Genomic DNA, 13,413 nt, shown 5'->3' with positions numbered 1-13,413 from the left:
GGCAAGTTTGATGGCCATTGATCGAACACCTCTCTTGAGCGTAGGTCGCCAGGATCGAATGGCATGCTTTTGGAAACAGCTCAAACATATCTCTGAGGCATGGATGTACTTCCCGTATCCGCGATTGGACACCGTTGGCTACCGATGGGCCCCAAAGACACTTCTCGGCGCAAAAACGGGTCATATATACGACGATACACGCGCATCACCGACCGAGAAAGGTCTTCTTGTCAATGCATACAGCATTGAATTACGGGGTATCGGTTTTCCACTAATTCACCAAATCCATAACCAACTTTGGATTCGAGGGACAAATGACCACTGGGGGTATTACATTGTGAAGGACATTAAGACTCGTGCCGTTCAAGGTTATGAACATTTCACCATTCCTGAGGGTCCTTTCAATCGCATCGCCCTGCTTATGACTAGAAAGATACAAGATTCAGGTGTGCTGGTCTCCACATATTTCGTGATGGTTTTAGTCACCGAGGAGCGCAACGGAGTAACATGCACGTCGCGCAGACTCTGGCCGGATATTCAAAGCCGATCACACGGATAGTCAAAGGCACAACGCCCACAATGCCCAGATTCATGCCAAGGAGGCTTTGTTCGAAGAAAAGTCCGATCGGGTCATAATAGAAGGAGAGAACTACCTGATTGACAACGAGTACCGTGCAGTCGTTGGCGATTGGACGGCTGAAAAAAGCGAATGGTGCATCGATTGAATTGCAGCTATGCTATGTCTCTGTTCAATTGGATCTCATGACAGTAGCCATTGCAATGTTTTCCTCTGGGAGACCTCATTTTCGATAAGACTTTTTTTCTAAATGCAGTTCTTTCTCTCTTACATAGCAAATTCATCATAGTTCCCTAGTGTCAAAGCTGAGTCAGAGCAGGCAAGCGCGATACATACGCCTACGTTTCTCTTTCGCCCAACGTAGCTGTTGTACAAGCAATGTAGGTGTTAAAGGTTGTTATAACGAGGCTCCAGATGCAATACGTTTGTTATGGCGTCAGCAACGATTTTTCGAGCTCTAGCGCTATTCAAGCACGACACATCGTGGCCCCCAATCTTACCAATCAACCCTGTCACCGATCATTCGCGGACCGCGAAATGCCCCACGTTGCTCTTGTGCTTTGCGTACAGAAGGGTTCATACGTATCAAGAAGGCTACAACCACAAATGGCCATCGACTAGTCCAAACAACATCTGAAAGTCTCCGTTAGACACGTACCACGACATAATGGAGCCCAGCCCTTCGGAACCCATCTTCGCCCGCGTCGCCGACCTGCGCGTCTGCACAGCGCCAAACTGCCCCTTCACACCCTCCCCGCACCTCTCCGTGCACCTTCACGACGTGCCGCTCGCGCGGGGCAATGCGACCGCGCTCTCCTACGTCTGGGGCGAATTCAACCGGGGTCCCATCACCGTCGGCCACGCGGCCACCTCCGCCACCCGCACCTTCAGCCTCGAGATCGGTAGCGAATGGGTCGTCAGCGACCTGCTGAACCGGCTGGTCGAGCTGTGCGCCGAGCGGCCCGTCTGGATGGACCAGTTCTGCATCCCGCAGAAGGAAGACGAGATCGTGCGCACGCTGGCCAGCATCCCGACGATCTACCGCACGTTTGACGTCGTCGTGCTGATGCCCGGCGCGCCGTGCGGGTGTTTGCGCGAGCACATGCGCGACCTCGCGGGGGTCGATTTGGCGAATTTCGAGCCGGATATGATGCGAGTCTTAATGCCGAGTCGGCAGAGGATGCTGTCGTGTTTCAATTCGATTGCGCCGTCGTCGTGGATGGGGCGGATGTGGCCGCGGCAGGAGTTGATGTATGCGGAGCAGGTGCGCTGCGTGTGGGTGGGGCGAGAGGAATCGGCATGCGTGAGGGCGAAAGATGAAAACAGGGATATGAGCAAGCTGGCGCCGTTTTTGTATTGGTTTTACACCACGCTGGTTGAAGGAGGGTGTCCTGAGCGGATTGCGCTGCGGCGGATGGAGCTGCTCGTCCTCCAGGTCGAACTCGAGAACACGGCGGAGCTGAAGAAATATGTCGAGGGATTCACGCCTCCTTCGATGAAGAATATTGACTCCTACTTTCGGTTCCTCTCGGGAGAGACGCTACGGAAAGGCGGCGTGTTACCGAGCAACAACGATGGTTCCCCCGAAGGTCAGGGTGTGGGACGCTTCTTTTACGACATGGGGCAACTTTCCGCTGGACGCCTGGGCCCGTATCGACGGGCGACGCGATCGCGAGATTACGTCATATCCGTCTGGACTTCTTGTCCCGGATATGTCATTCCCTCGGGCTACAAGACGATGACGACAGCAGATCTGTTCCAAGACGCAATTGACCAGCTATGTGTGAATCACGGCGTCATGCTGGCAACCAGTGCACCCCAAGGCCTCTTCGAAGACACAAGGACCGGGTCCGCACTATGGAAGCCAGCATACTACCTTTCGTCAATGACAGTTCATAACGCATCTATGGTTTACAGCGCCATCGGGCACAAAGGCATCCACTCCAACATTGGCCCATCTCAGGAGATCTATCTGAAGAACCTGAATGTAGAAAATTTGCCGCTCTCCGCGGGCGCAAAGGACTGGCAGGCCCTCATTAAAGACATTCCTGAAAATCCGTCTGGGAAGGCTCTGGTGGACCTGTTCCACTCCATCATCAAACACTGGGGCGACGAGAAAACAGCCGGCGCGTTCCGCATGATCGATGAACAGTACTACAACCATGCATTCATCTACATTCAGCAGGTTAAAGACGGACAAGGCATCCCGAAAATATCAGCTGCTCAGTCTCGACGGCTAGCGTTGCTGCACATGCTCTTCGAGAAGAACAACCACATGAAGAAGTTCGACTGGGGGCCCGTCGGCTTCGACAGAACTTCTGTCGGTCCCGACGAGCTATACCATTTCATGCACCAGATTCTCAGCTCGGCTCTCGGTCTCGACATGGGCGTCTGTTGGAACGAAGGTATCAAGCTCATGTTCTCTGCGACGGATGGCGGTGGGGATCGGCCACCACGCATCGGCTTCTTCAGGAAGGATGTGGATCTTGACGCGATCTCTAAGAGGGCGGCAGAGGGAAGGGGACAGGAAGTGTTGACCGTTAGAGTAGGAGATGAGACCTTCCATGAATCGCTACTTTTCGAAGCTCAACGGGTGCCAAAAGAGGGATCATTGCCGGCATACCAAGTATTCGGCATCTGGGCACCGACGAACTTGACTGCAAAAGAAGATTATGGAGCATTGGATTTTGGTTCGGGGACTGACAAGGGAACCGAGTTTGAGGCGATTCTCTGTTAGTCATTATTAGTCATGACTCGGACAGGAGCTTTCAGTGAGACCGTGTTGTCAGTAGTAACATCAGAGTCGAAGGCGCTGCAGCAATGTTCAAATGTTCATTTCCTACGAAAGCCTTTCTGGTGGCCGCTATGTAATTCTATTTTTCGTATGCTGCCCTGTTCAAAGACAATGTTCCCAGGCTCGTGCATCCTACGTCTGCCGTGTATTTCCTGAGCGTAAGCAGTGATCTCGCTCTCCGAGCACAAAGGCGACATCTTCAGCTCGTCCTAAAACCTCGTCTTCGCGCATTTTGGCACTGAACTTAATGTCTCATGTAAAGAAGTATACATCAAGGCTTGAAAAAAGAAGGGTGTTTTGTAAGCTTCCAAATGTTTCCGCGTTCATGAAAATGACCAAAAGCTTAACATAAGTCCGCCCAAAAGGAACAGAACCCAGAGGTCCAACATACGACCACATGATGTAGATGAACTCTCAGCCCCACCGGTAGTTGTCGCACCTGCCACACTTGCAGTTCCGTCCGTCGACCATTGCACGGTACCCGACGCGGTTACAGAGCTCCCATTAGGACCATTAGCAGCGGCAGTCGTCGAGACCGTTTCAGCGCTTAACTCTTTCGATCCATTGACTCCTGCAACGGAACTTCCCCTTAAACCCTGATTCTCTGATGTCAAAAATCCGGAAGAACCAGCATGTCTACTGTCATTGTCCGAAAGGACCTCGGGAACAAGGTTAATACTTGGAGCAGGAATAACTTCACCGACCGCTGTGGCCCCAAAATGGTCTGGCCCGCAGGCGGTCTTCTGAGATGTACTCCTGCCAGGACCAGTCTGGCACGTTTGCTTATCGGAAATCGAGTCACTACCAATGGCGGTGGTGGCATTCACACGAGCAACCGGGGTGTTGGATGGAGGCGTAGGGCTTAACAAAGCGATTGTCGTTCGCGCAGGCGACTCCGTCCTGTTGATCGAAGATTTGTAGCCAGGCAGAGAGTTCCCCGAACTGCTTTCTATGGTAGTCTTCGGGGCCAGAGTCGAGTGCGATGCAGGAAGCAAACTTGTTGACAAAAGCTCTCCTGAGCTTGTTGCTCTTGTACCATCGGTCTCATAGGAGGTCGAGCCGGCGGTCGTAAGAACTGGGTCGGTTGTGAGGGGCATTGGGCCCAAAGTATGCGGAGTTGTGTACCGTTCTCCGCTATTGAGCAATCTCTTCTCTATTGATTTCCATGTAAACTTGCATTCGTAGTTTAGGCCATATGGATCACGATGAATCATCTTTTCAAACATCCCTGTTGAGGCCCACTGACTCGCGGGCGGAACGTTCATTGTGCCCATGGCTCGTGTTGAAAGGCAAGAAGACCCTGTGATGTTACCGGAAGTGGCGTATAGGCAATTTTCCCGTTCATATGAAGGTTGCCAGATTTGATATGTGGGTGGAAAAGTTCTGAATAAGGTTTAGCGCAGCTTTGTTGTAGTAACGGACGTGATGAGAACACACACTGAGAAAGCCGGGTCAGAAGATCCTTCCAATCCAAATACGCAAACATGCGTTCTGTGTTCATCCAGTTGTGGAAGGATGTATCCACTGGGTAGGTCGCCTGCTTTTGTGGTGTATCGAGTAACATTACGTTGTGAGTTGATCTAATGAGCTTAGTCAACCGGAGACATCCGTGTTAATGAAATGGGTAGAATGATTTACAATAGTAACGACAGTGAAAGCTGTCAAGGTACTCGATGCAGATCGTGGGTGCCAGTAGATGTGTAAATCCCGCGGTAACGTAACCCAGCAACTTGTAGAGCAATTCGTGTCGTTGCGTGCCAATGCCGCTCTCGCCTGTCCATTCAGACCAACAATCGCCGAATGAAACAGAATTAGACACAGAATTGCTGTATTGCGAGCCATCGAGAGATTAAAAAAGCGGGATGTGCTGGGAGTATGGGGCTGTAGGTTTGAGCAGTGCTGGAGCTTTGTTCTATGACCTTGTCGCCTTTTATGATATCTCGCGAGTTCTATTCTTAACAAGCCTACTATTTTCTTAAATCTATTATTGACACCCTCCGAGCGGATATAAGTCACTGCTTCTCCCAATGACGCTACTGGAATGATTTTTCTCCGCTGTTGTGTCACCATGTGTCCCTTGGACCCAGTATATTCGACTTCTAACAAAGGGAACTTACCCCTTGTAAGACATAAATTGCAAACGTCTGCTATTACTAACTTTAGACTTGCAGCAAAGGACTGACTATTATATTCTTCCATTTCAAGCAATTTTTGTGTCGGATCCAGCCTGCTATTTCTACTGCCAATCAAAAGCTTCCTACCCAGATTACTAATATTCTTCATCAATTAGCAAGACAGTTTTAAACAGCTATGCTTGTCTCGTACGCATCTTCCATCAGACCCTGGGGCTGTGATTCTACAATTTTTGAATAAAGTGGCTCTACGTACCAGTCAAAAAAAAAATAAAACTCTCGGCTCTCAAGACACGCTTTAGTACGATGTGTGCAACGCAACGAAAAATATAGAAGCCCCCTGGATCAAAGGTATCACCGTTTGGGGGCCTTGTACCTCGGTACCTTCGGGGCTGTGCTGTAACACCGTTTCATCAGGCTTCCAGAACAGGACGTACACACATGTTGTGCAAGTGCAATTGTCTTAACTGAGTAGGTTATATATATCTGTTTGATGAAGCCTGGTTTTGAGAGAAGCCGTGCTTGAAACCTGAGGTCAGGCAGCCACGCTTTGGCATATCTATTATGTATGGGTAGCAGCTGATTAAATAGCACTTTTCGTAACCTTCTTAGATCGCATGGTGAAGCTGACGGCGAGGCTAATCATCAAGGCTGAGCCATAGTGAATCAAAGACATCCTGAGACCACCAATCAACGCCGCTCATCTCGTCACACCCACCCCATCAAGACGAACATTGTCTAGCCATTACGCAGTCCGACCAGCTCACATCCTCGCCCTCAGCACAAACCCCGTCTTCGCCACCCTCGCCGCCACAAGAATCAACCCCCCCAACACCATCGTCGCCCCCGCAAACATCTGCGCATACAAATAATCGCCCCCCCTCCTCTCGATCAGCGCGCCGCCAATCGGGCTCCCGGTCAACGACGCCAACCCCACAACACTGAACCCCATCCCAATCCGCACGCCCGCCTTCTTGACGTCCGTGTTCAGGCTCGCCAGCGCGGCCTGCAGCAAGCTCTGCGTGCCGGCGCCGAAGAAGCCGTAGAAGACGACGAAGGCGGTCATCTCCGCGGAGGAGGCGACGGCGTGCCAGCAGAAGAGGGTGATGCCGGCGAGCAGGATGATGGGGATGAAGACGTTGACGGGGCCGAAGAAGCGGTCGGCGAGCAGGGCGGGGACGAGGCGGCCGGGGACGCCGACGCCGTTGATGAGGAGGATGAGGTTGGAGGAGCGGTCGGAGAGGTGCAGGATGTCGCGGGCGTAGGCGCGGACCTGTTTTTTTTCTTCTCGTTAGCTGCTTATACGGGTTGGCGTGGTAGTGGGAAAAAGGACTCACGTAGTAGTACGCGATCCAGATGCCCCAGAACGCGAAGAACATGCTCACGCAATACAGCGAGTACGGCGTCTCCCTGAACGCCGCCCACTCGATCAACGGCGCCCTCTCCTTCTTCTTCTTCCCCCTCTCCTTCCCCTCTCCCTCCCCATCCTCCTCCCCATCCCCCCTCGCCCTCGCCAACGCCAACACCACCGCCCCATTCCCCGCCACCACAAACCCCATCACCCTCACCGTCCACGCGAACCCCACCCTCCCAAGCAACGTCTGCGCAATAGCCGGAAAGACCATACCCCCCGTCGCCCCGCCGCACGCGACGCACGACACCGCGACGACCCTCCTCCGCTCAAAAAACGTCGCCGCATTAGCCACAGCCGGACAAAACACCAGCCCCATCCCCAACCCCTGACACACGCCCTGCGCGAGCAGCAACTGCCAATACGTGCTCGCGCCGCTGGTGGCAAAGATGCCGAGCAGCTGCAGCGCGGTGCCGAGGGCGAGGGTGGGGCGCAGGAAGCCGGCGTCGAGGGCGCGGCCGGAGAAGGTGGCCAGCCCGTAGATGAGGAGGATTTGGAGGGTGCCGATCCAGGAGATGGTGCTGGGTGGGAGAGGGAGGTGGGAAGTGTAGTAGGCTTGGAAGATGCCGAAGGAGTTGATTTGGCCGAAGGTGTTGAAGACGCAGAGGTGGCCGGCTAGGACTTGGGTCCAGGCGCGGAGGCCGCCGTCGGGTGGAGGCGGTGGTGATGGTGGTGGGGCATGGTCGGCGGCGGCGAGGGAAAGTGGTGGTGATGGAGGTGGTGTCGTGGCGTTGTTGGTGGTAGTGGTCGTTGGGTTGTGCTGTGGTGGTGGTTTTTCGATGTCTGCGGCCATGTTTTTTTCGTTTGATGCTTGAAGCAGGTTTATCCCTCGTTAATTGTGGAAAGGTTTCTTTAACTTTTATTGACCTACGTTTAAGCGAGGTCGTTACGTAATAAAGATTTACGAGATCCTACGACGAAAAGAATAGGTAAAATCGATAGCGAAAAGAAATGTTTTGCGTCATATCACGTGTACAAGTAGCTTAGTCATTGTAGAGGATAAGGCGAGCCTGCCCTCCAAAACAATGCCGATCCACACGCAATTCATGATTATCGTCAATTAGAATAATTCACTTACTATTGCCATCAGTTTCTGGACAGAAATAGTATTACTCAATAATAGAATTCGAGGTCTTCGACACCGAGTGGTTGCGGTCGATATTGAACAGCGGCGAGAACGGTTTTTTTGGTGTACCAATTTCCCTTTTCAATCAAATAGTCGAGAACTGAATACCGTACTTCTCCATGATGAAGTACAGCCCATAAGGTCCATACGCTCGCCGATCCTGGTCTTTCCACAGCTTCTCCAACAACTCCACCGCAACAGATATGTGTGTCATCTCATAGTGGGACTTGGGCAGCATTTCAGCCGTCTCTTTACGCTGGCACTCCTTGACCATGCACGAGGCAGTAATGACAAGTGGCCAGAGCAGCGTTGACATGTACTGTGGCTCAGAAATATCATTCGAGATGGACATGACGGCGTCGACCTCATCCTGAACGGCGCATATGACAGAGGGAGAATCAACGACGGAGCCGCATGCGGCGGTAGAGAGGTAGATCCTCAGCGCACGTCTGATTATTTCGGCTGTTTTCTTGCGCTCGAGGGTGTCTAGGTCTATTGACTGGTTGGGGAAAGCCCAGTTGTCGATGGAGGCTTTGAGGAAAGAATGTTGTGCCTCCAGATGCGGACTGAGTTGGTCAAAACCCTGAGCCTCTTCGGCGAGTCGTTGGCCATGGAACACTGAGACTTGAGGGATGAGCTCGAAGAGAGCGTGAGCACCGCCGAGCATGGCGCCAAAGGTGCTGCAGGAGCCGATGGTGCTATTGAGAGAGGTGATGAATGAATCGTTCGGAAGCGTACGAATTTGTATTGTTCCGTATGGTGAGAACGTATTGCTGGTCAAGATGTAGGAATAGAGCTCAATGGCGAAGCCAAGAAGATCGTTGAAAGGGGGTTTGTCCTTCGGGAGCTGCCAGAGGATGAGCTGACGGCACGCACGGAGATGTTGGAATAGATTCACGGCCGTGTTACCCGATAGAACCTGTCATGGGTCAGAGATAGGTTCACGTATTGGAACCGGTGACTTACTTCGTAATGGCAGAGCATTATGAGGACCAGAAGTAGCCGTGTTGTCTTGACTGCATCACTCTGTAAGTCTGGCTGCCCGATTTCTTGCCGAATGCTCCGGATGACGGCGTTGTAATGGCTCATTGTGGCCTGAATGACTTCATCGTTCTCTGGCTGCTTGAAACTTAGATGCGCGCCACTCACGGCAAGCATGGCATGCATTAGGAGGTCGTCCATGTAGGCTGTAGGGACAAGAGAGGTTATGAAAGGGCTCTTCGACGGAGGTACCATGGCGAGCATGACGCCAGTCCGAGAAAGGTAGTGTTCGAGAAAACGCATGGAAACTGGACTCATTGAACAAGCCCGATCGGGTGCCATGAACGAGCTCAGCATCGAATTCCACGTGATGCCAGGGACAGACGACTTAAAGCTGTAGTCAGCTGTAAGGTCACTTTCTACCTCTCCGGAATATCCGGCAGTAGGCGAAAGAGATGGTGACTCGGCTGGTGATTCTCCCGTAGAAACGGTGGCTATTCGTTCGTTTGACTTTGGCCGTGCGCCTTCGGCCGACCATTTGCATTCCAAGCCTTTTCCCGCACAGTTCGTGCACAGCGGCCTTATTTCGTCACACTTTTTCTTTCGCTTGCGGCAGGTCAGGCATCCATTACGGGAACGCGGAAAATTTGGGCGGATCTTCGCGCACGGTCTTGACATGGATAAGGTGGATTGAGCCGAAGCTGTACTCATAACGGGCAAGATTGCATGATAGCTGGGACGGAGTGTGGTGGAAATGGTTGAAAGACCGAAGATGCGGTAGATGGCGTGACGGATTGCGGGGGCGGCGCTTATCTAGCCGCAGGGCTGTTATCTACCCGCAGGATCTTATCTTGCCGCAGACACCTTACCTGATGCGGTAAAAAAGGAAGCAACGGTTCGTATGCCGTCATCATCTGTCCGACGTTCCGGTCGGAAGGGATCTGTTGATCTTGCTGTGTACTACATGCGATATAGTATGTCTTAAAAATTATTTCAGCATGTCGAGGCAATTACTAACGTCTTTTTATGTGGAATGGTACAAGGGACGACTAGAAACGACTACTTTTTCCGGTGAGCAAGATCTGAATTCGCAAATGAATCCCGAAGTCATTATTGAACATGGTTTAGAGTAGCGATTCATTAATGATGTCAGCTAATTACAGTGGCGGCCTGAACTCCGCTTACGCCTTCCCAACAAGCTCCTTGACGACCTCGTCAGCAGCCCTCTGACCCGAGGTCAGAGCCCCCTCCAAGTAACCCTTCCACTCAAACGCAAACTCCCCCCCAGCAAGATGAATATTCCCAGCCGGCTCCCTCAGGCTTGCACCATACTCCCTCAGCAGCCCAGGCCCCATCGCCGACGTCGGCGCGCCCCAAATATACGGCTCCTTCGTCCACTCAACACAGTTAAACTCCAGCACATCCCTTGCCCGATCAGCCAACTCGGGCCCGACCAGGCGAGCCAGGTGCTCGACGATGGCCTCCTCGCGCTGCAGGTCGCTCTTCTCGTGCCACGCGGCGGCGACGTCGCCGGCGACGAAGTAGGCCAGGCTGTTGTGCTCGCCGTCGGTGCAGACGTCCCAGCCGAAGCAGATGGGGCCGACGGTGCTGTTGACCTTGCCGGAGAAGCCGGCGGCGCGCCACCACGCCTCTTTGTACGTCAGCAGGGCCTTGGCGTAGATGCCGGGCTTGGTGCGGCTGACGACGGCGCGCTTGGCGCGGGGCAGCGGCGGCGTGAAGTGGATGGCGGTGTAGGTGTTGGTCGGGTTGGCCAGGATGACCTTTTTGGCTTGGAAGCGCTGGCCGGATGAGGTGGTTACGAGGCATGGGTGGCTGTCGTGCTCTAGTTGCTGGATCTCGTCGACGGGGCTGTTGAGGAGGATGGTGCCGGGTTGCATGGCGCTCGCGAGGCTGGTGGCGATGGAGGACGTGCCTGGTGAAATATGTGAGTTGCGTCCTGTTTGCGGAGAAGGTGCGACATACCAGTCTTGATTTTGAGAGACTGGGCTCCCATTTCCCCCTCGCTCACAAGGCTCTGGTATCCAAACCCGGACTGGACGTAGTCTAGGAAGTATTGCGCTCCAACCTCCCGAGGCTCTCGGCCCACGATGCCGCTGACCATATTGCTACACAGAGCTTGGATGACAGGATTGCTAGTATCGACGCCTTTGATATTCAGCCACTCCATGACGGAGACGTCTTCATCAGCCGGGAAGTTGTCCCATCTCCGGATATCCGAACGACCGGCACCCTCCTCAATCGCCATGATAAGCTTCTGCACCTCTTCCGGCGCTCCACTCTACACCATCAATCATTAGCACACACAACCCTCAACCCATCACGGGCTTCACTCACCTCCCCAACCGGCACATCACCCCCCACCGCCCTCACCACCCTCCCCTCCCCCATCTCAAAAACCGCATACCCCTCGGTATACTGCTCCGCCGTCTCCAGCCCGAACCTCTGCACCAGCCCGTACACCGTCGGCTGCGTCGTCTTGTTGATCCACGTCGCGCCCATCTCGACCGCCCCCGGCCCGCTGCGCAGGCGCTGCGTGCGGCTGCGCCCGCCGACGCGGTGCTTGGCTTCGAGCAGCACCGTCGTGAGTCCGGCTTGCTGCGTCGCGTGCGCCGCCATCAGCCCCGAGAAGCCGCCGCCGACGACGACGACGTCGACGACAGCGGCAGTCGGCGCAGCGGCGGCGGCGGCGGCGTGCGTGGAAGCGGAAGCGGAGGAGGAGGAAGAGGATGAGGAGGCGTCATTCGACCACGGCACCGCCGCACCGCCGACCCACGCCGTGGCCTCGATTTCGAACTTGGCTTCGGGAAACGCGAGGTGCGGGACGGGCACGAGCGTCGTGACGGGCTTGTTATTGTTCGTCTTCCCGCCGCCGCCGGTAGTGAGTGCGGCAACCACGGCCTCGACGAGCGGCTGGCCGTGCGTCGAGAGGTCCCAGTCGACGACGTAGAAAGTCAACTTCACGACGTCGCAGAGCTGCGCGCCGGCGCCGGCGAGGGCGGCGGTCAGGTTAGTGAGGGCCTGGTCGACCTGTGCGGGGAAGGCGTCTGGCCAGGTGCCGTCGGCGCGTTGGGCGGTCTGGCCCGAGGTGTGGATGGTGCGGCCGGGGCCGGAGGTGGTGGAGGCGGCTGAGTACCACTGAGGGTCTAGGAGGGTGGTGGGGGTGGTGAAGGAGAGGGTGGGGCGGGTGTCGCGGGGGGCCATGGTTGTGTATAGTTTGAAGAGGGGAATGTTTGGGAATAAGAGTAAAGTAAAAACGTGAAGTGGTTGTTGTTTGTCTATGGGTTGTTTTCTGGTCCCTCAAGGCTTTTTATAGGAGCGTGGAAGGGGCCCGCGGAATTTCTTCACTCATTCTGCGTACCATTGTTGCCTAACACGTTAGTCGAATGACAACTCCAAATAGAAATCCTGCAGAGCTCAATGTTCACTTCGGCGTGGTTGCGGATTTCTGATCCACAGGGCTTATCTACCCGCATCGCGGCAACGCGGCTAGATAAGATCCGTACTCGCCATTGCTTGGATGGCTACACAACAAGGGATTTGAGTCCTCTGAAGCGCGCACAGTTCATTTGGATGAGCCTAAATGCCGGATGTGGAAATACTAATGACTCGCACGAGAATAAAATCTGAAATAGCTTTGCGGCCTGCTTTGAATTTCTGGGTGTTGTTTGAACGCACTGTTGTGCGGGGTCAAGAACATGGTGAGAACATCTACGGCACCAGCATGCACCCAGCAGCCAATCAAACCCTTCCGTCACCTTCCAAACTAATTCTTCCAAGTTCGGGAAGAACCCCTAGGATGCGTGCGGCAAATCGGAATATACAGCCAGCTTAGTACTAACCCCACACTCTGCCCTGAGCATTGTCTCAAGCAAGAGCACCTTATCCCACAAGAGGCCCATCCCCCTGTAGAGAAAATAACAGACTCGTTCGCTTGCATTTGTATGCTCCATGGCAAACCGATTCTCGGTTTACAAATTATGCCGTTTGCCAGTCAATAAGATGCCGGCTGGGCAACTGGCCAGCGCATGGACGTGTTGGAAGCCAAGCAACACACGGCCCTGACGTTGTCGCCGTATTGTTACCCAAAGCGGTTAGCGCACTTCGGGAGATAAGTTCGGGTCTAGCAGACTTCCGCCGCCCGAGATTTTGACTTTCGGGTCTTCCACACCATACCGAATGTGATGCTTTTGCTACGCCTTCTTCGCGATGCGTGTCCGGCCTCCGCGGAAGGTCCGCGGGGTAGCAAGTTGTTCATCACCACCAGCACCTATAAATTCCGGACATTCGTCCAGCAATGCATCCATCAACATTCGAGGTTACATTGCATAGAGCTCTCAGAACCCCTTCTCCTGACCGATCCATCATCCTTAC

The 13,413-nt window shown here is 53.9% G+C and overlaps 4 protein-coding genes across 4 annotated transcripts; 1 reads left to right on the top strand and 3 right to left on the bottom strand.

Moving 5' to 3' along the window:
• Positions 1-1,244: 1,244 nt before the first annotated feature.
• Positions 1,245-3,314, top strand: LTHEOB_2156 (Het-domain-containing protein; the record flags this gene model as incomplete). The annotated part of the gene is made up of 1 exon (XM_035510937.1): positions 1,245-3,314. One exon carries the CDS (start codon positions 1,245-1,247, stop codon positions 3,312-3,314), a length of 2,070 nt encoding a protein of 689 aa, XP_035365096.1.
• Positions 3,315-6,266: 2,952 nt separating this feature from the next.
• LTHEOB_2155 (MFS monocarboxylate transporter) lies at positions 6,267-7,707 on the bottom strand (the record flags this gene model as incomplete). Its single annotated transcript, XM_035510936.1, has 2 exons — positions 6,267-6,776; positions 6,841-7,707. 2 exons carry the CDS (start codon positions 7,705-7,707, stop codon positions 6,267-6,269), a joined length of 1,377 nt encoding a protein of 458 aa, XP_035365095.1.
• Positions 7,708-8,125: 418 nt separating this feature from the next.
• LTHEOB_2154 (uncharacterized protein) lies at positions 8,126-9,222 on the bottom strand (the record flags this gene model as incomplete). Its single annotated transcript, XM_035510935.1, has 2 exons — positions 8,126-8,959; positions 9,007-9,222. The coding sequence occupies 2 exons, from the start codon at positions 9,220-9,222 to the stop codon at positions 8,126-8,128; spliced, it is 1,050 nt and encodes a 349-aa protein (XP_035365094.1).
• A 980-nt stretch (positions 9,223-10,202) lies between these two features.
• Positions 10,203-12,243, bottom strand: LTHEOB_2153 (Amine oxidase; the record flags this gene model as incomplete). Its single annotated transcript, XM_035510934.1, has 3 exons — positions 10,203-10,954; positions 11,005-11,320; positions 11,377-12,243. 3 exons carry the CDS (start codon positions 12,241-12,243, stop codon positions 10,203-10,205), a joined length of 1,935 nt encoding a protein of 644 aa, XP_035365093.1.
• Positions 12,244-13,413: the final 1,170 nt, after the last annotated feature.

This window comes from Lasiodiplodia theobromae, assembly GCF_012971845.1.
Source record: "Lasiodiplodia theobromae strain AM2As chromosome Unknown scaffold_5, whole genome shotgun sequence".
Lineage (NCBI taxonomy): Eukaryota > Fungi > Ascomycota > Dothideomycetes > Botryosphaeriales > Botryosphaeriaceae > Lasiodiplodia > Lasiodiplodia theobromae.
Note: the sequence above shows the minus strand (reverse complement) of the source record. Positions and strands in the feature narration are given on the sequence as shown.